The 26,678-nt window shown below is 42.7% G+C and overlaps 1 protein-coding gene across 1 annotated transcript; it reads left to right on the top strand.

Moving 5' to 3' along the window:
* The first annotated feature begins 1,569 nt into the window (after positions 1 to 1,569).
* Positions 1,570 to 24,980, top strand: TFRC (transferrin receptor). The gene is made up of 19 exons (XM_002716537.6): positions 1,570 to 1,784; positions 8,143 to 8,201; positions 8,724 to 8,925; positions 9,445 to 9,649; positions 10,976 to 11,125; positions 11,327 to 11,429; positions 12,762 to 12,875; positions 13,355 to 13,453; positions 13,801 to 13,940; positions 15,842 to 15,999; positions 16,749 to 16,868; positions 17,011 to 17,096; positions 17,331 to 17,394; positions 18,500 to 18,567; positions 19,187 to 19,245; positions 19,456 to 19,537; positions 20,581 to 20,802; positions 21,345 to 21,485; positions 22,014 to 24,980. Exons 2-19 carry the CDS (start codon positions 8,166 to 8,168, stop codon positions 22,254 to 22,256), a joined length of 2,292 nt encoding a protein of 763 aa, XP_002716583.3. The 5' UTR covers positions 1,570 to 1,784; positions 8,143 to 8,165; the 3' UTR covers positions 22,257 to 24,980.
* The last annotated feature ends 1,698 nt before the right edge of the window (positions 24,981 to 26,678 follow it).

The raw sequence follows: 26,678 nt of genomic DNA, 5'->3' as shown, positions 1-26,678 counted from the left end.
GTTAGTGAAGGAATTTAATTGTACAGTGTACGTTATTAGTAATAAAAGCATGAACATAAAACTATAATTGATATCCTCTGCAGTGTTCGCGTATTTGAATTTTCATGAATGGTCCTGACCTCTACCTCCTTAACCTCATTTTCTTCATGAGGCTGTAAAATCTTTGCTTGGAAACATGAGCATCGTTTTCTTTTCTTTTCTTTTTTTTTTTTTTTTTAAAACAGACCACGAGTAAAGGAAAGGCAGAAGCACACTTTGTGCCTTGTCTGAATTTCAAGGTGGCCTTTGTGTGGCTAATCAGGGTGGTCCAATTCTGTGTCTTAATCTTTCTGAGGGTGGATCCAGTAAGGAGCACCATGCTCCAGCTTATCTGATTTTTGAACATTTCTCTTTGTGGAGACACATTTCGGGGAATGCGGGAGAAAGGAAGGGCAGTGGGTAAATCCTAAGCACTTGCCGCATTTTGGAGCAGAATTAGGAAGCCAGCAGGAGCCCGAGGCCTGCAAAGATTTGCATCCTAAGCCACCTCTCCTGGTCCCTCAGGGCTCTGACCTAGCAAGTGTTTTATCTGCAACCCTTTCATGGTTGGTCTTTCTCTCCCCTTGTAGCTATTTCTAAACTCATCTCCGGCTCTAAATCACTGGCCAGGAGGGAGAGGTTTTTTTAATCAATTTTTTAAAAAATCAATATTTTTAAAACTTTTTTTTAATATTCATTTTGTTTGAAAGATCGAGTTATAGAGAGAGGTAGAGATAAGCAGCGAGAGAGAAGTCTTTTCATCCGCTGGTTCACTCCCTAAACTGTTGCAAGCTAGGCTGATCCATAAGCCAGGAACCTGGAGCTCACTGGCTTCTTCTGGGTCTCCCATGTGGGTGCAGGGCCCCAAGGACTTGGGCCATCCTCCTCTGCTTTCCCAGGCGCATTAGCAGGGCGCTGGATCAGAAGTGAGCAGCCAGAACTTGAACCATGGGATGCTGGGACTGCAGGTTGGAGCTTTAAGCTGCTGCACCACAGCGCTGACCAGCAGGGAGAGCTTAAAAATGATGAGAATCCAATTTTATTTGTTATGCATTGCAACAATCCCGTAATAACAATAATGGCAATACATTTGAAAGTTAATTTGTAATGCTAACAGCCTAATAAATATTGCTATTTTCCTTTCCATTCTCTCAAGCATTAAACAATATTGCAAAGCATTATACCAGCCCTGGTTTACATGCGGCTTGTATAGCTCCTGTCCTGAAATCTGCATCTTGCTTTAATTCTTCCTCCTTTATGCTTAACTATTTCTGGGGCTGCAAAACATATATTCCCATCAGGCTAGCGCTACTCTAGATCAGGCTGGCCACCAACACGTGAAGGAACTGCTTCAAGCTAAGTATCCAACATTCTGGAGTCCACGGTTATACATATGACTTTGCACTGAGGGCCTGCAGGTCGGTCAAAGTCAGGTTGAGGGCTCTGGCGGCCGCGGAGGCGGAAGTCGGTGAGCCAATCGCGCCGCTCCTCGGGGAACCTGCCGTTTTGGCGCCTTTTCTGCAAGCACTAGCCCCTCGTCGCGTTCCCTCAGAGGAGGGCGCCGGCCGGGTGCGCACGCATCCCTCGCCCCGGGCGCTCTCCTTTGGAGTAGGTAGAGCTACGTGAGGCAGGAAGTGACGCAAGACCCGGGGGGCAGGGGAGGGCGTGGCCAGACTATAAACCACCGGTTGGGGCAGCTGTGCCCTCAGAGGGCGTCAGGATCGCAGGGGGCGTCTGGGGCTGCGGCGGACGGAGGAGGTGCCCGTGTGAGTGACGCGCCGCTGCTAGCGCTCCGCAGACCCTCGTGTTCAGCCCTCAGCCCGCGGGGCTGGACCGGGCGGTCTCGGTGCTGTCCAGCAGCCTTTGGGAGTTGCGGGGGGCGGGGGGCGCGCGGCGAGCGTGTGGGACGGTGGCTGTGGCGGCTGGGAGAGCCGGCTGCAGGTGCGGCGGGGTGGCGCTGCTGCGGGCAGGGGGCTTGCCACCCTGTTAGGCTTTTCTGCGTTCGCGCTCGCGGAGGGCGGATGGCTTCTCCACGAGGTTCTGAGGGCAAGGTGAGGGTACCCTGCGGCCCGCGGTCCTCGCAGCCCCATCGTTTCCTCACCAGCTCGCCCGGTGAAAGCCGCAAGGCCCTCCCGGGCGGGCTGCAGGCCGCGGGTTCGGGAACGCAGGGGAGCCGCCGGCTGCGCGCGGAGCACGTGGCTGCTCCAGGAAGTCGCCCCAGGGGGTTCGTGGGTGACCTTGGACTGCCAACCCTTAGCGGGACAAAGCGGGCATGGCCTGGCTGTTTAGACCAAGGTTTCCGAGGACTGCCCGGTTCGAATTCCGGTCCACCGTGTTCTTTTCTTGCGAGGCTGTGCCTGTCGGCCTTGTGTGTGGATTCTCGGTTTTCCCAAGGCCGAATGCGACTGAAGGCCGCAGGTGGTGACGTTAGGAATACAGCCAGCAGCCCTCACTACAAGATGGGGGCAGCCCCTTTTCCAAAGCCGTTTGGAAATTAGCGGTGCGATCAAAAGGCGGCGGAGGCCTATTGTGTCGGGGCTCTGTTGGACAGCTCTCGAAGGTGGTGGTGGGGGAGAAAATGCTGTTCGACCGTGAGCATTTTGCCCTGCGCCGCGCGGCTTGGGTACATCGCCTATCCAGGGCGCCTGTTTGCAGATCCTGTCTCGCTTGTGTGTGTTTTTCCCCCTTGGCTTGGTAAGAGGATTGAAATAGGAAATAGTTGTCCTGTTTGGCTACATGATACCTTTATTCTAGGCTCAGAATGAGTCTAGATGCTGATTCAGTTCTCTCTGAGCTGGGGAATTCGACCTCCTCGACCATGACATTTAAGCTGATTTCCAGAAATTACCTATCGTGAACATTTCAGTTCAGTCTTGAAAGTACTCGTGGGCCCTGCTCTTTTTTGTTTCTGTTTTTGGCTATAATTTGCCAAGCATGCCTTGCAAGAGAATCCGTAGTTTAAGAAATTTTTTGTCATTGATATCAAATATTTCCTAGCAGCATTTAACACCCTTAGTTTTTCTCCGATGGGATGTTCTTGTCAGCCAATGGTGGCAGTGAACCTAGCCTGTGTTGGAGACTGTTGGAAAGGGAAGAGCAGTTTGGTTGACACTGCCCTAAGGGGAGGCAGTTACTCGCTTTTGATAGTGCAGTTAAACTTGGCAGTTGAGTTCCCAGTTGAACCTGAAGCAGACAATGAAAGCTTGTTAGACGTGACCCTTTGTGGGATTCCGTGTGGTGGCTTCCCTCTGTGCTGCACGGACAGCAAGGACTTCAGGCGGTCAATGCCTTACAAAAAGCTCTACGGAAGCTTAGATTCTGCTTGTATTGAATTTCCTCACTGCCCTTTCACTTCAGGTGGGTAAAGTGACTCTTGAAGCTAGGGAAGACCTTGACCATCTGTCAGAAAGTTCTGGGTAAATACAAGTATGAGTTCTGAGGACTGTGCAGAAGGGCTTGTGGATTCAGGACTTTTTTCCTTTTTCACCTCACAGATACATACCAGGGAAGTAGTTTGGGTAGTACCTACAACCGGTTTAATAATCTCTGAATCACTTTGTCAAGTGATTTCGGGATAAACTCGAGTAGTGGCGAGGATGGAAATAGATTCTAGGTCCAAGATTTGCATTTTATTCTTTTTCATATCACTTAGAACCTCATGTCAAGCATTCTCCAGTATTGTAAGAAATAGGTATATTTACTCATTATTGTCCATGCAATTCAATATCCGGTATTACAGTATAGGGATATCAGAAGGCTTCCTAGAGATGGCCCTTGAGCTGAGTCAGAAAGAAATGAGTAGGACTCGAGGAACAGAGGAAGGGTGCTGCTGAGTAAAGACAGGGGTTGAGTCTCTTCTGGAAAGAAAACAGAGGAAGTATAGTTACTGGTCTGTGAAGGTCTCCAAAACAGAGCCTCAAAAACAGAGAGGGCACCTGCGGTGCCGGGGGTTAAGACACCTGCCTCCCATGTAGGAGTGCCTGAGTTCAGGTCCCTGCTCTGCTTCCAATTCCAGCTTTCTGCTAGTGCGCACCCTGGTTGACAGCAGGTGACAGCATAAGAACCTGGGTCCCTGCCATCTGTGTGGGAGACCTGGATCAAGTTCTGGCTCTCCTCTTTTCAGCCTGGCCGCAACCCTGGCTGGTGGGGATTGAACCAGCAGATGGAAGATTTCTGTTTATTTCTTAGTCCCTCTGCCTTGAAAGCAAATAACAAATTAAAATAAAAATCAGGAACTTTATATGTACTCAAAAACATGAAACGGAAACGGTATGTTTTCTAAATTTAAGTAGGCTCCTCAATAATGACAGAGATGGCTTGTTCTTACTACAAGAACAATGGAGTAGCATCTCCATTATGCATAGGTGGAAGTGCAATGGGGGATCATCTCCCTTTAGCTCCATGTATTGTTTGCAGATCTCTGGTTTTGAGACACCCCAAAATAAAGACCTTAAATAATTACTGTATTTTAAAAGTAAAATAGGCTCTAATGCCATATTTCAAGAAAGTGGAATTTTAAAAGCTCAGTTAGACATTTCAGAGCTTTCTTCCAGGTTGTGGTTCCAAACAAGTGGGGCTATGTTTTGCTTACCTAATCTTCAGTATGAATGTGAGAAGTTGAAAGGTTTTTCAGTTAACATTGGAGCACCAAAGATAGTCACTAATGTGAGTGAACAGCGAAGTTCTTGTGATAGATTTAAAGATGTCACCAACAATGCTGACATTTAGATGTGGTCTTTTAACAGAACTACCTATTTATAGACAGGATGGAATTAACAACTGGTATGAGAAGTTTCTCTTAGAGCACACAAATTAGGGAAATTTCATTTGGAAGAAAATTCAAAAGGAGCACTTTAAATAGGAAGCTTCTTGGAAAGTCATTCAAATTTGTTGTGTGTAGAACTTCAGGAGTAACTTGGGTGTTGTAGGACTATTGTCTTCACAGATGTAGAATTAAATGATGTGATTAAAAGAAATTTGCCTAGGTCCCATTTTTTCCCCCTGATATCTTTTATGTTATCTTTTTTTTAAAGATTTATTTATTTATTTGAAAGGCAGAGTTAGAGATTATAACGTAAGGGGCAGGTGCTGTGGTGTAGTAGCTAAAGCTGCTGCCTGCAATTCCGGCAACCCATATGGGCGCCGATTCAAGTTCCGGCTGCTCCACTACGATCCTGCTCTCTCTCTGCTTTGGCCTGGGAAAGCAGTGGAAGGTGGCCCAGGTCCTTGGGGCCCCTGCGTGGGTGACCTGGAAGAAGCCCCTGGCACCTGGCTTAGTAGCAGCTCCAGCTGTTGTGGCCAGCTGGGGAGTGAAGACCTCTCTCTGCCTCTCCTGTGTAACTCTGACTTTCAAATAAATAAAGAAATCTTTTTTAAAAAAGTCTGTATTTTGTGTTTGGGATTAAAATGAAAGTAATGCTTTTTTAATGAAAATGTATTTACATTTTAGTTATGTGTTAATACGTACCAGTTTCTACAGATACTCAATCTAATTTATTTTAAATTTATTTTTACTAATTTTCGTTTTATTTAGAGACAGAACGAGAGAAAGGATCTTCCATCTACTGGTTCATCCCCAATTGCTTGCAACAACCAGGGCAGGAGTAGGCCAAAGAAAGCCAGGAGCCTAACTCAGTTTAGGTCTCCTATGTGGGTTCCAGGAACCCAAGTACTTCAGCCATCTGCTACCTCCCAGGGTGCACAGTAGCAGAAAGCTAGATCAGAAGCAGAGTCAGCTCTTAACCCAGGCACTCTGATGGGATGCAGGCATCATCCGAAGTGACATTTAACTGCTGGCGCCAATGTCTGCCCCTCATCATTTATTTAACTCCTTTGAGAAATGGCTGGTTTTGATGAGCGCTAAACTTGTAAACTGTTTTCTTTCCTAGAAAAGGGTGATTAACATTAACATTGCCTCCGGGTGGAGCCCTCTAGTTCTGGCTGTGCCGATTGGGTGTGTGCAGGTTGGGTGCAGTGGGAGTGATAAGCTTTTTCCACCAGAAGGGGCAAGAGATTGTGCTTCTGAGAATATGATCTGATGCATTTGACTCTGGTCTTTAAAGCTAATAGGTTTTAGAAAGGAGACTTTCAAATGCAAGTTTACATAAAATCCTATATTACAATTTACATATCCTTCATAGTTTGTGTTGTACTGTATAGGTGTTTAATATGCTATTAGTTATTAATGTATTTGTTTTGTTTTTATTTTTTTTATTTTTTGACAGGCAGAGTGGACAGTGAGAGAGACAGAGAAATGTCTTCCTTTGCCGTTGGTTCACCCTCCAATGGCCGCCACGGCCAGCGCGCTGCGGCCGGCGCACCGCGCTGATCCCATGGCAGGAGCCAGGAGCCAGGTGCTTCTCCTGGTCTCCCATGGGGTGCAGGGCCCAAGCACATCCTCCACTGCACGCCCTGGCCACAGCAGAGAGCTGGCCTGGAAGAGGGGCAACCGGGACAGAATCCGGCGCCCCGACCGGGACTAGAACCCAGTGTGCCGGCGCCGCAAGGCGGAGGATTAGCCTAGTGAGCCGCGGTGCCGGCTAATGTATTTGTGTAAAGGAAAAACCTTACAGTAGATAGTATTCAGTAAATGTTCATCTTACAGATTTCAGCACAATACCACTTTCAAGCATCTAGATGCACTCAAACCAAATTAATTAGAAAATCAGATTTCAGTTAAGTTTTAAAAATATTTATTTATTTTAAAGGCAGAGTTAGAGACATCTTCCATCCACTGGTTTACTCTCCAAATGGATGCAAAGGCCTGGGCTGAGCCAGGCTAAAGCCAGGAGCCAGTAGCTTCATCCAGGTCTCCCATATGGATGCAGGGGCCCAAGGACTTGGGCCATCTTCCACTGCTTTCCCAGGCCATAAGCAGAGCTGGATGGGAAGAGGAGCAGCCGGGACACAAACTGGTACCCATATGGGATGCCAGTGCCACAAGCAGAGGCCTAGCCTACTACGCCACAGTGCTGGCTCCTGAACATCATTTTTGGAATTAGTTTTCTGCTTTGAACAGTTATTTAATCTCTCCGATCATAGGCTGCTTCATCGGTAAAAACAATCTGTTTTTGTCTTTTGTTAGTTTTGTTCCAGATCTATTAAATCATGCAGGAAGCTGTATGAAGGATCAGGGTGTTTCTCCTTTTGGAGATGTTTTGTGGTCTTCTGCTTTAGTTAGTGTGTGTGTATTTTCTTTCAAGTGGTCTATTATCTTTGTATTTGTTCTTTTTCGACTAAATTCATTACTTATATCTGCTTATCAAGGATGGCATTCTAATTAGTTTTCTTCGCATTTTATTTTGTAGTTCCATGCCTGCTAAAAAAATAGAAATAATACAATGACAGTCATGTATGCTTTAACTAGATTTACCAACTGTTTGCCATGGTTGTTTTATTACATACTTACCTGTTTTAAAGATTTATTTATTTATTTGAAAGGCAGAGTTGCAGAGAGTGATATTTTCTGTCCACTGGTTCACTCCCCAAATTGCCGCAATGGCTGGAGCTGGGTGAATCCAAAGCCAAGAGCCAGGAGCTTCTTCCAGGGCTCCCACATGGGTACAGGGTCCCAAGGACTTGGGCCCTCCTCCATTGCTTTCCCAGGTGCATTAGCAGGAAGCTGGATTGGAAGAGGTGCAGCCAGGATCTAACTGGCACCCATATGGGAGGAGCAGGCTTTACCTGCTATGCCATGGTGCTGGCCCTTGTTATATACTTTTTTTTAAAAGATTCATTCATTTATTTATTTGAAAGGCAGATACAGAGAGGAGAGACAGATACAAATAAGTCTTCCATCCCTATGGCATGCCGGTGCTGCAGATGGAGTCTTAACCTTCTACTCCTAAATTCTGTTGAAACAACAGTATCATCTAGTATGCAGTCCATATTGAGATTTCTTATTTGAATCAATAATGTCTTACATGGCTGTCCCCATTGCTACCATACCTCAATTGAGGATCCAAATAAGGACCCTACAAAACTATTTTAGTTAAAAGATCTTTCTGAGAAAATGATATATTTAAAAGCATTTGATATTTAATAATTAACATAGCCTGTAATGAAAAGCCCTCACTAATCTGGTATGTTGGTATCTGTCTCATTGACTTTCCATTCTAATTCTAGGTTCTTCGCTGTGGCAGCTCGGAATGATGGATCAAGCCAGATCAGCATTTTCTAATTTGGTAAGCTTTCACTTTTCTTTCTGGATCTATAAGAATGTGAAGTATAGTAGCATGGATTCCTCTCAGTAAGGACGAAGTAGTCCCCAAAGTTATCATCAGGTATTCATATACATTTAAACTGGTGATCCTGATGCCACAAAGGAAGAGAGCCCTTTTGAGTGAGAGTAAATATGGAAAATTAAGTTTCAGGGTAGTTTGGATGTGGTAAAAGGGGATAGCCAAGTAGCTGGATGAACTGAAGATAGTACTGATCTGAATGTGTAGGAGACACACACAGCAGAACCCTGAATGAAATGAGTGGGATAAAGACCAGTGTGTGAGCTAGCCCCTGATGGAACACAGCTTAGGGAAGAATGTTGGTTTGGAAGGGAAACTTTTTTTCCCTTAAGAATATATTGTGAATCATAATAATGGCCCAAACCAAGTATAGTATGTGAATAGGCTTTATTTTAAATATTCCTGTCCCTTTCATCTCTTTCATAATGCTTTCTCTCTTTTGCAAAAAAAAAAAAAAAATCTTAGTTTGGTGGAGAACCACTGTCATATACCCGGTTCAGCCTGGCTCGACAAGTAGATGGTGATAACAGTCACGTGGAGATGAAGCTGGCTGTGGATGAAGAAGAAAACGTTGAGAATAACGTGAGAGCCAATGTTGCGAAACCAAAAAGGTGCAACGGAACTCTCTGCTACGCGATGGTTGCTATAATCATTTTTTTCTTGATTGGTAAGAATGGCCATTCAAAATTTTAAGTGTTCCGTATAACCAGCGGTGGGAAATCTGTTACTTGAGCTCAGCCCCCCCTTTTTTTTGTACTTTTTAAATGCCACTGTGCTGGGCACTAGGAATACAATGATGACTAAGATTACATTTAGTTTGGGAGAAGGGAGACACATGAATCATTGCAATTTCAATATAATGTGCACAAGGGACACTAGACAGGTGCAGAGGATGTTTGTGGCATAGAAGCTTAGCCTGAGGTTTGTTCAAGGAAGGGTTCTGGAATGAAAAGGTACCCACCTATGCTTTAACAGGTAAATTGTTTAAAATAAAGTGATTATATAACTTAACTGGATTAAATGGTTTAGAATATACAAAACTAAAAAGGATTATTTACTTCCCACACTACTTAGAATTTGATTAAAGCCAGTAGTTTTAAGGTTTAACTGAAATAGTACTATCCTACAGGGATAGATTATAAGTAAAATTCTGTGAGTTCAACTCTGACATTCTTTAAACCTTTAGGATTTATGATTGGTTACTTGGGAAATTGTAAACGTGTAGAACAAAAAGCTGAGTGTGAGAGCGTGGCAGGAACAGAAGTGGAGCAGTCAGAAAACGCGGAGCCCGAAGAGGACTTGCCTGTAATACCCCCTCGGTTGTACTGGGAAGACCTCAGAACAATGTTGTCAGAGAAACTGGATACCACCGATTTCACCAGCACCATCAGGTGAGCTGCAGCCGCCTGTTCCACAGAAATCTGTTAAACAGATTCTTAGTCTTTGACCTTTTTGCCATTTGGTTCCTTTTAGTTGATTGCTTGCTCTCAGTCTTTTTGTAGTTGCATTTTCCATCTTAACCTCTTGTAAAGTCAGGGCATCACCTTCCAGAACATGACTAACTGGACATGTCTAGTATTCCTTGATTTCTGCTGGTTCTTGGCCATTAGTCCATATCCTTAAGGTTTCTGTCCTTAGAGTTTTAGTATCTTCCTGAGACATGTCTTTGTAAAGAACAAGTTCATCATTGACCTTTTGTTAGCTTCCTACAGCTTTATTAGTGGTACCATGATTCTTTTAGACTTAAATTAGAAATCTTGGATTTTTAGTTCATCTTGTGACTATTTTGTATGTGTACGATTCAGCAAGCATTGTGGATAAAATGAGGATAATGTACACATAACATGGTGTCACAGAACTGATATGCTGAGTATTTGGAAAGAGCCATGGAAGTTCAGAGCAAGCAGTGGTTTTACTTTTGGGGGATTCAGAGTGCTTCAGCTTAGGTGGAGACTGAAGACATAATGAGACTGAAGAGATGAGAGAGATCTTCCATCCGCCAGTCCACTTCCCAAATGTAATGGCTGGGGCTAGGCCAGGTCAAACTAGGAACCAGGAGCTTCTTTTAGGTCTCCCACATGGGTGCAGGGGGGCCAAATACCTGGGCCATCTACTGCTTTCCCAGGTGTTTTAGCAGGGAGCTGGATTGGAAGTAGAGCAGCTGAGACTAGAATCTGCACCCATATGAGGTGCCAGCACTGCAGGCAGCAGCTTAACACCACAGCACCTGGTATTTGAAGGAATGTTTTATGTTGGATACAAAGGTCTTCTTATTGAGTTTGAAATTACGTTATTTCCAAGCTTGATCAATCTAGAAGTTTTTGGGTTACACTTGATTTATCTTAACCATGGTAAATATAGTTAAACTCATAATACGGACATGGTTTAAAATAACTTACTTGGGGCAGGCCATACTGGATTGCCTGGCTTCAGTCCTGGATCTACTTCCAATTCCAGCTTTCCACTAATGTACAGCCTGGGAGGTGAAGGAGATGGCCCAAATACTTTGATCCCTGCAACCCATGTAGGAGACTCAGATTGAGTTGCTGGCTCCTGGCCTTGATCTGCTCCAGCTGTCGGGCATTAGGGGCGAGCGAACCAACAGATGGAAGATCTTAGTTTCTGTTTCTCTCACTCTCTGCCTTGATCCTTGAGTTAAATGTTTTCTTCTTTTTAAAATTAAACTTAAATTCATTTAACATGTTTTTTTCTTCCAGGCAACTGAATGAGAATTCTTATATCCCTCGTGAGGCTGGATCTCAGAATGATGAAAATCTTGCATCTTTTGTTGAAAATAAATTCCGTGACTTTAAACTTAGTAAAGTCTGGCACGATGAACATTTTGTTAAGATTCAGGTCAAAGACAGGTATGTTGAGAGATGGTATACTTATTCTTAGAAGTAGCTACTTTGAAATTTGCTAAAAATAGCAGATATTTATTTCAAAAGTTGAGGTTAAGATTTACAGCTGAATTTCTTCAGTAATGCAATTCACATGCTAAATGTATTAGAACTATTGTTTTTCCAAGGTTGGCCTTAGCTTCATTTTAACTGATCTTTTTTCAACAGTGCACAGAACTCAGTGATCATAGTGAATAAGAACAGTGAGGCGCCCGACCTGGTGGAGAATCCTATGGGTTATGTGGCATATAGTAAGGCTACCACAGTTACTGTAAGTAAGGCAAAACTGTGAGACCCTTTTTTCTGTTAAATAGCTCAAGAACTCATTATCTTTCCTGTGCATGATAGTTGTATAAGTTTACTTGTAAAATATAATTGACCAGGAGATAGTCCTTCTTTTCAGCCTCCAAAATAAAATCCAAAGTCCTATCTTGGTCTGCAAGGCCCTTGGTGATCTTGCTGCTCTCCACTCACTGTTCTGGCTCCTGACCTCCTAAACACTCAGTTCCAAGCGTGCTTCTCATCTCAGAGCCTTCATGACACTCTCCTCTCCCTTTGCCTGGCCCATTCTTCCCCTTACATCGACATGGCTTATTTACCCACTTGTGTTTTCTTCTTACCTTTCCTCACTGGAAAGGAGGGTAGATTTTTTAGTTAAAAAACATTAAGGCTTTCTGTAAAGCTGCACACATTCTGTATTCAGATATTTGGTTGTGATTGTCAGTTTGTAGCTGTTAATCTGAACCTGAATTTGGTAACGGTATGATGACAGCTCATGAAGTTCTTCAAAAAGTTTGTGGGGAATTTGGTGCAAAAAATTTTGCCATCTATATGTATTTTTTTCATAATGCAAGTTTTTCATGAACTTTTTGAAGATACCTCATAGATGGTATTTAACAACAAATTTGTTAATCAGCTTTTAGTTAAAACCATTCCTATATATCTCAACTGTCTGGGGTTTAAATGTGGGACATACCTCTACGCTTAACATATGCTGTTACCCTCTCTGTTGCCTAGAAATATGCCTGCAGCAGTGTGAAATACCCTTTAAATTACAGGCAGCATGGATTAATGACAATGAATATGTGAGGCCAGAAATCTTGATTGCCTTCATGATGCTCTTACTAGCTTTAAGTTCAGATTTCTCATATCATTTTTAGGCCTTGACCCCTTTTTTTAAAGATGTATTTATTTATTTGAAAGTCACAGTAACAGAGAAAGGAGAGGTTGAGAGAGAGGTCTTCCATCTGATGGCTCACCCCCCAAGATGGTCCCAATGGCTGGAGCTGTGCCTATCTGAACCCAGGAGCCAGGAACTTCTTCTGGGCCTCCCACGCGGGTGCGGGGGCCTAAGGACTTGAGCCATCTTCTGCTTTCCCAGGCCATAGCAGAGAGCTGGATCAGAAGTAGAGCAGCCAGATCACAAACTGATGCCCATATGGAATGCCGGCACTGCAGGCAGCGGCTTAACCCGCTATGCCATGGCGCTGGCCCCATTCTTGACCTTTTCTTACCTTAAATTCGGTCTGTACAACCCTCTGTCTTAGATGCTGTGGCTGTTTTTATACCACAATCATCATGAAATGTGATGTCTTTGTTTTAGGGCAAACTGATTCATGCCAATTTTGGCACTAAAAAAGACTTTGAGGACTTAAACTCTCCCGTGAATGGATCGATAGTGATTGTTAGAGCAGGGGAGATTACTTTTGCGGAAAAGGTGAGTATGGGTCATGATATCATTGTCCAGTTAAATGCTGTTTCTTGTTGATTTTCCTACATTCTGAAAACCAGCAGTCTTAAATCCTTACACCTGACAATATATTAAAATGTTCAACAAATCAAGTAAGTTTTAATTATGTAAAGTCACAGGATACTGGCATTTCTATATGAAATGTTTTGCAGCCATTCCTTGACACATGAAATAATCAGTAGTGCTTAGTGAAAACAGTTTAAATTGTCTGTCACCTGGTTTTATGTACAAGACTGGTGACTTGTGGTTACCTTGGATAACTTTTCATTATTTTCTAAACTCTGAATTCATTTTAATAGAATTTTTTTTTCTAAATGTATAACCTACTTGAACACTTGAGTAGCTATCTAGCTAGTATCTATCTAGTAGTATCTAGCTCTCTGTAACCATTTATCTTTTGCCATGAAGTCCAGTGTGTGTTCTAAGCTTTTTATGTTTTTCTTTAGGTTGCTAATGCTGAAAGTTTAAATGCAATTGGTATGTTGATATACATGGACCAGATGAAGTTTCCCATTGTTAAGGCAGACCTTCCACTCTTTGGACATGTAAGTTCTTACTTCTTGAGTAAATGAGTTTTTGGGTTCTCTAAATTATTAATTGGAACTGTGCCTTCCTTAAATACTTTTTTCTGGGAGAGTTTTAGCAGGAAGCAAGAAGACAGATTTACTGACTGAGACTTTATTTTTTGCTGCTAAAATTATATTATCAAAGAGTGCCTTGAATTCAGAATTTGCCATATGCCATACAAAAATGGGAATCACATCAAAGTCATTCAGACCTTGAGACTTGAAGTTGCTAAACTAAGCTTAGGCTGTAGCCTCATTCCAAATGATGGGGTCTCATAGGGACCTTTCTGAGTACGTGTCTGATGGAGCTAATTTTGTTTTACTAGGCTCATCTGGGAACAGGTGACCCTTACACACCTGGGTTTCCTTCTTTCAATCACACTCAGTTTCCACCATCTCAGTCATCAGGATTGCCTAATATACCTGTCCAGACGATTTCCAGAGAGGCTGCAGAGAAACTGTTTGGGTAAGCTGTTATATGAAAAACATCTTGCTGGGCGAGGTTTTCTGACGAGGTTATTTCCTTCTATAAAGTGATCTTAATACTGGACATTGGATTTCCAAGTTCCCAAATTACTGCTCAATTTATGCAGTTAATTGCTTGTGCAGTATTCCTGGCATAGCTCCTGCTTGAGTACTTCATATGGTGGAACACTTGGTTGCCATTCTGTTGTTGGAGAATGTTAGAATTCCTGTTGAGCTGAAATTTTTTTTTAAGATTTGTTTTAATTATTTGAAAGACAGTTACAGAGAGGTAGAGACAGAGAGAGGTCTTCCATCCATTGGTTCACTCCCCCAGATGGGGGCCAATACAAAGCCAGGAGCTTCTTCAGGGTCTCCATGGATGCAGGGGCCCAAGGATTTGGGGCCACCTTCTGCTGCTTTCCCAGGCCATAGCAGAGAGCTGAATCTGAAGAGGAGCAGCTGGGACTAGAACCAGTGCCCATATGGGATCCCGGCTCTTCAGGCCAGGGCTTTAACTCACTGCGCCACAGCGCCAGCCCCAAGCTGAAGTCCTGTTCCTTATGCTCATCAGTTCTGGATAGTTTTCCTTTTAGCAACACAGTTTTGGTGTCTGTAGACACCTGTTTCTAGTTTCTTTTTGGTTGTGATTAGTTCTTTAGGATATCCTTCCTCATACTTTAGTATCTTTCTTTAAAAGATTTAAAAGTAGAACCCAATCTGACTTGTTATCTTGATGTGGACATATTTCCTATCTAGTATTGTCATAGGCTGGATATCTAATTTCAGACCCCTATTTAAGCTTTTATTTGCTGTCTGACATACAAGTTACTCTAACCCCTCTGAACCTGTTTTTTTTTTTTTTTTTTTTTTTTTTTTAAGTCTTCACCGAACAGCTAAAATATCTTAATAGAATGGTTGGTCTCAGATGAAGAGCATCTAAATGTAATCACTTTGTGAAATACTAAGTGACTAATAACAATGTTCTCTAAGGGACATTTGCAATGGAGTTATCATTGACCCACCATCTACAAGTCTTTTCCAGCCTATGAAGCCAGCCTTCGGCCTTACCCTGTGTAGTAGGGGATAATAATGTTTTGGCCTTTATGTCAATAAGGCCCTTAGAAGCAGACTTTTTTAAGATTTGTTTATTTATTTGAAAGTCAAAGCTACACAGAGAGAGAAGGAAAGGCAGAGAGAGATGTCTTGCAAGACATCTCTCTGATTCACTCCCTAGATGGCTGCAACAGCCAGAGCTGCGCTGATCCGAAGCCAGGAGCTTCCTCAGGGTCTTCCCACATGGGTGCAGAGATCTAGGGACTTGCGCCATCTTCCGCTTTCCCAGCTGGATTGGAAGTAGAGCAGCTGAGACTGGAATTGGCGCCCATATGTATGGGATACTGGCACTGCAGGTGGCGGCTTTACCCGCTACACCACAGTGCTGGCCCCGTCAGTCTTTTTTTTTTTTTTTTTTTGTATTAACATGAGGAAGCAGGAAAACATCCAAGTTGAATTTTTTTTAAAGTTTACGGTTGAATGTATATTACCCTTGTTAGAGAAGGTTGAGAACATAATAATGGAATTTTTTGGAAGACGTTCATTCTGAAGAATATCATCTTTGTATGTATTTCAGATAAACTATAGCTATACCTCTGGCAAAAAGGCTTATGAAGACAGGTAGAGACATTTTTTTAAGAACATTGTTTCAACTAGGAAGGAACTGACAGTTTTCAGATGACTGGTTTAGAGCAAGATACAAGGGGCTGGCAGCTAGAGTTAATTTTTTATGTTCTCTTGGTGTGTCCTCTTAGCCTAGAACTTCACTGGCTAGAGAGTAGAACTGAGTTTATAAACTGGAAGGAGTAACCATAGCCGAGAATGCTAATGCCTCTTTGCTCCTTGTAGAAACATGGAAGGAGCCTGTCCTTCTGAGTGGCAAACAGACTCTACATGTAGGCTCCAGTCCTCCCAGAACAAGAATGTGAAGCTCACTGTGAACAACGTGCTGAAAGAGGCGAGAATTCTGAACGTCTTTGGCGTCATTAAAGGCTTTGAAGAACCAGGTGAAGACCTGTTTTTGCTGGCTTGCTGATTTTCTATGCTGCACTGAAGATGTGGCCAGAGAAGGAGGCTGCCTACATCTTTGTTTTTGAAATGCTAAATCTTGTCTGTCCTAAAGTGAGCTGTTTTGGTATCAGTTTTATTGAGAGATAATAAGGCTCTAGGAAAATGGCTTTTTAAAAATATTTATTTATTTATTTGAGTTACATAGAGGAGAGGCAGAGAGAGGTCTTTCATCCAGTGGTTCACTCCCCAGATGGCCTCAGCAGCCAGAGCTGTGCCAGTCTGAAACCAGGAGCCTGGAGCTTCTTTTGGGTCTCCCATGTGGGTGGGCCCAAGGACTTGGGCCATCTTCTACTGCTTTCCCAGGCCATAGCAGAGAGCTGGATGGGAAGTGGAGCAGTCAGGGCTTGAATCAGCACCCATAAAGGAAGCTGGGGCTGTAGATGACTGCTTAGCTAGCTATGCCACAGTGCCAGCCCCAAAACATTACTTTTTACTGTTACTTATTAAATAATTAAGTGTACATAAGTAAGTAGTAATCTTTGTTGGTAATGTAGGGAAAGAGTAGTTGTATTTTGTGAATGTAATCCCCAGAGTCCTAAGACAGATCTGAAGTAGAGCTCTTTATTCTGAGTACCTGTAATACAGCTATATCCTCTAGTGACATACCTCAGCATTAGGAAACTGTTTAAAAAGCTGCTCGTGCATGTTACTTATTATTTCTTTTTTTTTTTTTTTTTTTTTTTAGACCGCTATATTGTAGTAGGGGCCCAGAGGGATGCCTGGGGTCCTGGAGCTGCAAAGTCCAGTGTAGGAACAGCTCTTCTATTGGAACTTGCCCGGATGTTCTCAGACATGGTCTTAAAAGGTAGTGCAAATGATGATGCCTTTGAATAGTTACGTGCTGCATTTAGTTCCAGATATTACATGCTTTGCTCAGTTTTGCCTATATTTTGTGGCTGTCTGCCTATAATCTTTCCCAAGGTAAAACTGTTTTTGTGTTCTTTAAGGTGGATTTAAACCCAGCCGAAGCATTATCTTTGCAAGCTGGAGTGCTGGAGACTTTGGAGCTATTGGTGCCACTGAATGGCTAGAGGTATTTTTTATGAATCAGCCATGCCTGGAATGGGCACCTGAATTTGTATTGACTTAAGCTGTCCACTCTTAGATTTGATTTGTTTTTGTCTTTGCATATTTAGCCTCAGTAGAATCTAGATTTCAAAAAGAATGAATTCCAATTAATGCCTATTCTAAATGAGAAATATATAAAAATATATTAATTAGCAAATACTTAAACATATTTGTACATTGATATTTTCCCTTCTTCTAGGGATACCTTTCATCTTTGCATTTAAAGGCTTTCACTTACATTAATCTGGATAAAGCTGTTCTTGGTGAGTATCCTTTTGTAAGCTATTTGTGAATTCATGTAAATTACTTATGAAACAGCAAAGGTAGGACAGGCATTTAATCTAATGGTTAAGATGCTTGCATTCCACATTGGACTACCTGGGTTTAATTCCCAGCTCTAGCTTCTGACTCCAGCTTCTTGCTAATACAGACCCTGGAAGGCTTGATGATGGCCAAATAATTGAATTTTTTTCACTCACGTGGGAGTTTGGGATTAGATTACCCATTCCCAGTTCCTGCCTTTGGCCCTGGCCCAGTTCTGATGGGGGGCCTTGGTCATTGCAGGCATTTGGGGGGCTGAACAGTGGATAGGAATTGTTTCTCTTTGTGTGTGTGTGTGTGTGTGTGTCTTTCAAATGAATGAATATTAAAACTAACCACAGTAGAAGAAAATTCTGCAAAGCAGCCCTTGTTTATTTTGCCATAACCAGATCTGAATCCAAGAGGCTTAAAAAAATGTTAATAGCAGAGGAGGCTGTACATGTGTCAGGACAGATCTATGGGAAATGTTGTACCTTCCTCTTAATTTTACTGTGAAAATCACTTTAAAAATTAAGCTTAAAAGTAACATTAGGCAGTGAGTTAAGCCAATGCCTGCAATGCCAGCATCCCATATGGGCACTGGTTCAAATCCTGGATGCTGTATTTCTGATCTAACTCACTGTAAGTGCACCTGGGAAGACAGCAGAAAGATGGCCCAAGTACTTGGACCCCTGCCACCCTTATGGGAGACCCAGATGGAGTTCCAGGCTTCTGGCTTTGGCCAGGTGCAGCCCTTCCTGTTGTCATTCCGGGAATGAACGAGTAATGGAAGATCTTTGTCTTTCCCTCTCTCTCTGTAACTCTTCCTTTCAAATAAAGAAATCTTTTGTTTTTAAAAGAAGAACCTTAAATGCAAATCCAAGGAGTAAGAGCCTCAGTTGAATCAAGTTAGCATATGTTGCTGAAGAACTTAACTCCTAAATTATTTTTGTACTTTATTAATTTATTGTGGAAGGCTATTGATTTAGGTTGCTATCTGTTAAGTACTTTAATTGTAGAATACAACACTCTTAACTGAGTAGGGGCAATGTTAAAATTTCTTTGCAGGCACCACAAACTTCAAGGTTTCTGCCAGCCCACTGTTGTATAAGCTTATTGAGAAAACGATGCAAGATGTGAGTATGTACCTAATTACAAATGTCATACTTTTGCCTTATCCATCCCCAGGCTGTTAAACTATTTGTGAGGTGTGGGAGGTGGTGGTATGTAATCTCAGCATATGCCATGTTTTGGAACATAGAACAAAAGCCATGAGGCCTGAGCTGAGGTTCTCACAGGATTATAACGTCAGAATGTTAAAGGTTTATAAATGGATGTGAACTATACCTAAGACTAGAATAAGACCAGGGAAACATTGAATAAAAATAGATCAGACAGAAGAGCTTGATCTTGATCTCATGGGAAATTTGGATTTCTAGAGGATCTCAAATGAGGCAATAATATCATTGCTGGATAGGCTGGAAGTGTAAAATGTGCTAGCAGACAGAGCCTGAGGGCTTTTAAAATTGGGTAAACAACCTTTCAAATGTTAATCAAGAAGGATGACATGTTTTTTACTCACTGAAAGAACTGACAACACAAATCTAAATGGGATAACTAGTGTTTTAACTGAAATTTGTTAGAAGAAGATGGATAAAAATGTTATAAATGTTTCTTAAAGACAAACATGTTAGTGACTAGACTAAGTTCAGAAGCATGAGTTTTAACATGAAGTTAATTTCTTAACCTTTACAGGTGAAGCATCCAGTTACTGGGATGTCTCTATATCAGGATAGCAACTGGGTCAACAAAGTGTAAGTTGAGAAAAATGAATGAACAAACTTAATAGAGAAGCAGATTCACCCAATAGCATCTGTTGTGAAGTAGAGATCTGAACCTAACCTTGCAGTGAGCGTCCCTTTTCCTAGTGAGATTCAAATTAAGAATGTGTTTGGAGGTGAAGGGAGTATTGGGTGTCTGTTTTAGAACACTTTCTAAATTTACATTTTCACTTTTCCTTGCAGTGAGAAACTTTCTTTTGATAATGCTGCTTTCCCTTTCCTTGCTTATTCTGGAATCCCATCAGTTTCTTTCTGCTTTTGTGAGGTAAGTCTAAGGAATTCTAAAGTATTACCTGGATCTTGTATTAACTTTGCCACTGAGTTTCTAGAGTTTTTTTTTTTTTTTTTTTTTTTTTTTAATTAGTTATCTGAGAGGCAGAGTTACAGACAAGGAGAGACAGAGAAAGGTCTTCCATCTGCTGGTTCACTCCCCAGATGGCTGCAACGGGCAGAGCTGAGCTGTTTCAAAGCCAGGAGCTTCTTCCAGGTCTTCCCACGTGGGTGCAGGGGCCCAAGGTCTTGGGCCAGGGCCATCTTCCACTGTTTTCCCAGGCCACAGCAGAAAGCTGAATCAAAGAGGATTAGCTGGAACATGAACCAGTGGCCATGTGGGATGCCAGCACCACAGTGGAGGCCTAGCCCAGTATAGCCCTCTATAGTTTTTTTTTTTAATCAGTCTTGTTAGCCTAGTGTTTTGAGTTTATTGATAAAATTTCTTCAGTGAAGTTTGAGCTTTAATAACAAGGCTTACTTGGTTGAATGATTGAGCAGCCAGTGACTATCTGTTGGACAATACAGATATGGAATATTTTCATCAAACCGTCCTATTGGACAATGCTTCTCTACATGCTCTTGAAATGCAGTACTAGATATTTGTCCAGAACTGTTGGTCTGTTGGGGCCCAAGCGCTTGGACCATCTTCCGATGCTTTCCCAGGCAGGGAGCTGGATCGGAAGTGGAGCAGCTGCTACTCAAACCAGCGCCCATATGGGATACGGGCATCAAATTGTCAATTCAGTAGAGGCTGGGTCCTTACTAGACCTTTTTTTCCAGTGTTTTCAGCTGGGACTAAGGGGGAAAGTCTGAAATGAGGGAGTGATGAAAGATCTGGACTTGGGGATTAGCATAGCTGGAATTCTCTTGACCTGAGCAGCAGCAGTGTGAATGGTATTGAAGATAAAATTGGGATGAAGATATATTAGCAGCTAAGCGAGAATTGGAGTTCCTGTTACCTTGATGGTGAAATTTCCATGTCAGGCTTTTCAGTTACAACTAAGCTGAGGGTAACCGTATAGCTTTGTTTCCCAGGACACAGATTATCCTTATTTGGGTACTACCTTTGATACCTATGGGATGCTGATTCAGAAGATTCCACAGTTGAACAAAATGGCCCGGGCAGCAGCGGAAGTGGCTGGTCAATTCATGATTAAACTTACTCATGATGTTGAGTTGAACCTGGATTATGAGATGTATAACAACAAAATACTCTCCTTTGTGAGGGAACTGAACCAATACAGAGCATACATAAAGGTGAGCACTAACTGAAATTAGGATCTATTGCAGTGTTTTCCTCGCCAAAGTATTTTTTTAAGATTTATTTATTTTTGAAAGAGTTATTTGAAAGAGAAGAGAGGCAGGGTGGGGGGGTCTTTATCCGCTGGTTCACTCCCCAGTTGGCACAATGGCTGGAGCTGTGCCGATCTGAAGCCAGGAGGCAGGAGCTTCCTCCAGGTCTTCCCATGTGGGTGCAGAGTCCCAAGGACTTGGGTCATCTTTTTTCTTGCCTTCCCAAGGCCATAGCAGAGAGCTGGCCTGGAAGAGGGGCAACCAGGACAGAATCCAGCGCCCCGACCGGGACTAGAACCGGGTGTGCTGGCGCCGCTAGGTGGAGGATTAGCCTAGTGAGCCGTGGCACTGGCTCGCGTCTGGTATTTTTTAACACGGGCAGAGGATTAGCCTAGTGAGCCAAGGTGCTGGCTGGTTCTTAATTCCTGTGCTGAGCTTTTCTGAGTCACTTCCTTTGATAAATCTTATTTGCTACACCTAAATTAGAAACCTAACTTCTGTTTCAGGAGCTGGGCCTGAATCTACAGTGGCTATATTCTGCTCGTGGAGACTTTTTCCGTGCTACTTCTAGATTGACAACAGATTTCAAAAATGCAGAAATAACCAACAGATTTGTCATGAGGGAAATCAATGACCGCATCATGAAAGTGAGTAGAATCTTAGGAAAGGAAATACTGAAGTATGTTTAATTTTTAATAGGTAAATCTTACATTTCTGAAGAGCAGAGCAGCTCTGGTAGCCCAGTCTTTTTGATTGAGCATAGATTTTTTTTTTAACCTCTTAGCAGGGTGTGAAACCAATGCATCTAACACAGAGACATTTGTCCTTGTATGATTTAGGCTTTGAAAGTTTTTTATAAGAGTTTATTAATGGCTTTTAACTGTCATTTTCTGTTGTCTAGGCCAGGCCTTATTCAAGCCTCAATTAACCCATCTGCTTCCCCTCTATGTGGGGCATGGGTTCAAAAAGTTCCTAGGAAATCTACACTATCTCTTAATTCCATTTTCTGTGAACTTTGGAAATCCTCTCATGTATGCCACAAGCCCCTAGAAATCTCAGTATTATGAAAGTTCACGTACAATTAGTAGCCTAATTTTCTGCATTCTATTCAGGGGAATTTTAACATTTGAATTAAGAGAAAGGCACTGTGTAAGCGATCTCACGTGTTTTCTCAGGTGGAATATCACTTCCTGTCACCCTACGTGTCTCCGAGAGAGTCTCCTTTCCGACACATCTTCTGGGGCTCTGGCTCTCACACTCTGTCGGCTTTGCTAGAGAACCTGAATCTGCGTCAGAAAAATAACGGTGCTTTTAATGAAACACTGCTGAGAAACCAGTTGGCGCTAGCTACTTGGACTATTCAGGGAGCTGCCAATGCCCTCTCTGGTGACATCTGGGATATTGACAATGAATTTTAAATGTGATACCCATAACTTCCATAAGAACAGCAGGCTAATCTGGTTTCAGGACTTGTGCTGGTAGGCTAAATTTTCAGCAGGGCTACAAAACCTAATGTTAAAATTCTACCCAATCATCTTGATACTAGATGTCTTAAGGCAGCAGCTTTTAGTACAGGGTAGGTACCTGCACTTCAAGGTAAAGTGAATAACCACTTCAAAATGTTCACGATAGAAAATTTTCTCTGATTATCTGTAGAATGTTAAGTGCTTTGTAATGGCAACTGCCTCTTTCCTGTTACAGTTATGAAAACGTCAGAACCAGTTATGTGAACTATTGCTCTAAATCCTAAGGACGTGAGCTGGTATCTCTTGAGGTGGGAGGAGGAAGGTGGTGTCAGTTGAAGGAAGTGACAGCATGTGACCCTCTACCTTCATTTGATGCTGGGTAGGAAGGAGAGGAACCAGGTTGCAGGACCTTATTCACCTTATTCTAATGAGGTATATGTCTTTCCATAAGGATTTAGCTGGTTTCCACATCCCTCAATCAAACAGTTAACTGAGACAGGACTTGTCTTCTTGCCAGTGAGGTCTGACATGGAGGTCCTTTAGCTGGATGAAACAAGGTTCAACTGTTTATTGCAGGAGTGAGGCCTTAATGCGTTAACCTGAATATTCTTTATAAGAAGAGGAGACCAGAAGCCAAAGACTTAGTGGGTTTTCTTTTCCTCTGTCCCCTGCCCTGCAAGTCTTTGTTTAGTTCTTTGTTGGTTTTGTGTTTTCCAAAGTTTTGAAAGAGAACCAGTTTTAGGTGTTTAAGTTCAGATTGTCAGACTTAAAGAACACACTGCCAAATTTTGGCCAAAGTGTTAATATTTTGGGAAAGCTTTCTATCATTTTGGCACTGAGATATTTATTGTTTATTTATCAGTGACAGAGTTCACTATAAATGGTGTTTTTTTATAGAAGATAATTATCGGAAGCAGTGCCTTCCATAATTATGACAGTTATACTGTCGTTTTTTTTGAATAAAAGCAGCATCTGCTAATAAAACCCAACAGATACTGGAAGTTTTGCATTCAAGATCAACACTATAGAGGGTTTAGAAAACAGCCGCAATCCCCCTCCAAAAATCCAAAAAAAAAAAAAAAAAAAAAAGCTGAAGATTGGAAAATAATTAAATTTAATTAGGGATACTAATCAAATTAGACTTGTATTTAGCTGACCAGATAAAAAATGATAGTTCTCCTGAATATAATGAACTATGTTCTAAACCAAGTTCTAAATAAATGTCACCTAAAGGCTGTGGGTATTGCTCATGCAGAATTTTATGGCTAAATTTATCCAGGATATAGCTCAAATTGAAATTTTGCAAAATTTCCAGTACCTTTGTCAGAAACCTAACTCACATTATCGGGGGCAGTGTCTTCCATAATGTATAAAGAACAAGGTAGTTTTTGCCTACCACAGTGTCTGTATCGGAGACAGTGATCTCCATATGTTACACTAGGGTGTACGTAATTTCCGGGAACAGGGTTTCCCATTGTTTTCTTCATGCAGTGACATCTTCAGAGCTTGAAGGTCGTTAGTATCTAACATGTATTCCCAACTCCCTGTAATCCTCTTAGTTTTAGTTGCAGAAACATTTTGTGGTCATGAAGCATTTGGTGGATAAATTCAGTTGCTATAAAATAACTACCTTCAAGATTTTTTTTAATTTAATATGGGTGTTGTCATCTTTGTTTTCTCCGGGTCTTCTGTTTAGCAGGATAGTAGCATACATCTATAATGTTTGCTGTTGACAAATGAATTTAACTTCGTCCCTGTATTTGCATGTTAACTCTTATAATCCTAGTTCAGACAAGTTTAAATCCAGAATTGACCTTTTGGCTTACATTGGAGCTTCTACAGGAGGAGTGGTGGAGGGGAAGTAAAGGTTATGAGAAGGTAAAGCCTTTGATCATGTCTACCCACCCATTAGGATGTGGAGTATATATTAGATGTAGATATCAATTTGAGGCTGTGTGAAGTCCAGCCATCATTTTAAACCTAAAAGTTCAAAACTACCACCTAAGAAAAAGTCCATAAGGTCTCTTAAGGTTCTTAAACTTAGTGTCACTTAGCTAAGCTACAATAGACCTAGGTTATGACAGGCTCACTGAATCGTTTCTCTACTCAGTCTCTTTAATCTTCACGTGGTTTATTGTGGGCCCATATTCAGTGTAAATACATGAGAAGGTCATAGCTGGGATTCCTGGTTTAGGTACCATACATGTACATGCTTTGAGCGAAGCTCCTTGATATGAATAAAGGGCATGCATTTTACAGCAGTAAATCTTCCAGAAAACCGGTGTGCTTAGGGTTATTTCCAGTCAGACAAGGCCAGTGACAGAGGCTCGATAGTCCTTAGGGAGATAAAAGAGGCTCGATAGTCCTTAAGGAGATAAATGTCAACCAGAGACAACCTGCTGGTTGTCAGATTCATTTTTTGCTGGTTAAAGATACCATATGCATTTTGAAGATAAAGGATAAGTTGAGTGAGCTCCATCATGATTCACTATTCTAGAACTTGCATGACTTTTTACTGTGTCTACTCTTTGAATGTTCTCAGAATTATAGACTTGCCAACCTACTGTTCAGCTGTATCTTTGTGACAAGTGACATGCCCTTATAACTGTATATAAACTTGTATGTGCAACAATGTGGAGATTCCTTGCCTGATTCAATAAAATGCTGGAATACTGAGTTGTCATTTTTTAAACCGGTTCTTCCCAAGTGAGGAAGTGAGTCAGGAGAGGAAGTGGGGGGACCCGTGTGTAGTGCTGAGGAGGAGGTGGGTGGAAGAGCCTACCAAGAACCTGAGTGGGTTTCTGGGAGAGCTTGGATTCTGCTGCTCCCTCCTCAGACTCAGATCCCTGGGACTGAATGGAAAAGTGTGCCCAGGAGGGCAGCCACAGATGCCACAGATCTAGGGATGGGGTGGAGGTGGCAGAGAGGGGAAGGTGGGCTCATCAACCTGGAGAGGGTGGCCAAAAGGCTGTAGTTAGGACTTTGCCTGGGATGGGCATCATAGGAGCAGGAGGAAATAGCCAGCTAAGGATTGTACACTGTCTACTTTTTAAATGGGGACATTTAAGCAGAGGAGGAGGAGGAGCAGGAAAATACAAGAAGCACCCAAGTGGGGGACCCGCAAGAGGCTCCTGGTTCCTGGCTCTGGTTTGACGCAGCTCTGACCGTTCCAGTCATTTGGGGGAGTGAGTCAGCAGATAGAAGATCTCTCGCTGACTCTACCTCTTGGTAACTGTCTTAAATTCCAAAAAACAAAGTATCTCACTGAAAGTAAACCCCAACTGCTGCTCATTTTTTCATTTTTTTTTATGAGTTGAAAACGAACTTTTAACGTCTTTGAAAGACACACATACCCACCTACCATACACAATTTCCCATCTTGCTGGTTCACTAGTAGCATTTTGAGCTGGCCAGGCCAAAGCCAGGAATCTGGCCAGGTCTCCCACGTGGGTGGCAGGGACCCAAGTTACAACCATCACTTACTGCCTCCCAGAGTACATTAGGAGGAAGCCAGAATTGGGGTGGAGCCAGGATTTGAACCCAGGCATCCCATGCAATGCCTTAACCAACTGCCTTAAGACAGGCATCTACTACTCAGTGCAGTGGTTTCCAAGGAAAGCCAGCTTTCAGGGAGTTAAGCAGGTAAATAAAAGCCAGGCTTCACATGTTGGACCACTTCCTGAATACTCAACAGTATCTGTTGATTACCAGCCCCAACTCCACCACCAGGGGGCATTAGAACACAGGGCGCCATGGTACTCTTGGAAATAGCTCATGGTGACCTCAGGATTTGTAATCTCTTGGCTCATTTAGCTCTTGCTCTAGATGGGCAGAGGGGGCAGGCGTATGGGAGCAGCTGGCAGCACTCCTTGAAATTCCCTGGTAAGGTTTTGAAAATTAAATACTTGGAGGCATGTGCACACTGGCCCTTGAGCAGCTCCAGGGAGCTCTCATAGGGTGATAGGGTGAAGGCACAGCCTGTTCTTGATCCCGGGAGGAAGTGGTCAGGGTTATCACATACAACCTCCCCCACCCATGCCTATGAATTCCTTTGGAAATCTCTCCATCTCCACTGAGAAGCATGCAGGCCCTCCGTGACTCAGAAATCTTTTGCCCTTTGTTAAGTCAGACTGTTGGCCCAGATACCAGTCCTCTCCCTACGACTCACTTCCCTCTGGCCTCAGCTCAGGTATGTGCTAGGCACGAAGGATACACTGAGAAGCAAAGACCCACATCTCTGGCCCCTCTGCCTCCATGCCTGAGTTAGCTTTCTAGCCAAGCACTGCCATTTCTGGTTGTACACTGGAATGAGCTAGGGGGCTCTTAAAATGCTGCATTACTCCCTGTGAAGACCCAATCAACAGATATTTTTGG

This window comes from Oryctolagus cuniculus, chromosome 4 (assembly GCF_051225735.1).
Source record: "Oryctolagus cuniculus isolate XC-2025 breed Fujian yellow rabbit chromosome 4, ASM5122573v1, whole genome shotgun sequence".
Lineage (NCBI taxonomy): Eukaryota > Metazoa > Chordata > Mammalia > Lagomorpha > Leporidae > Oryctolagus > Oryctolagus cuniculus.
This window is presented reverse-complemented; position numbering and strand designations above follow the sequence as displayed.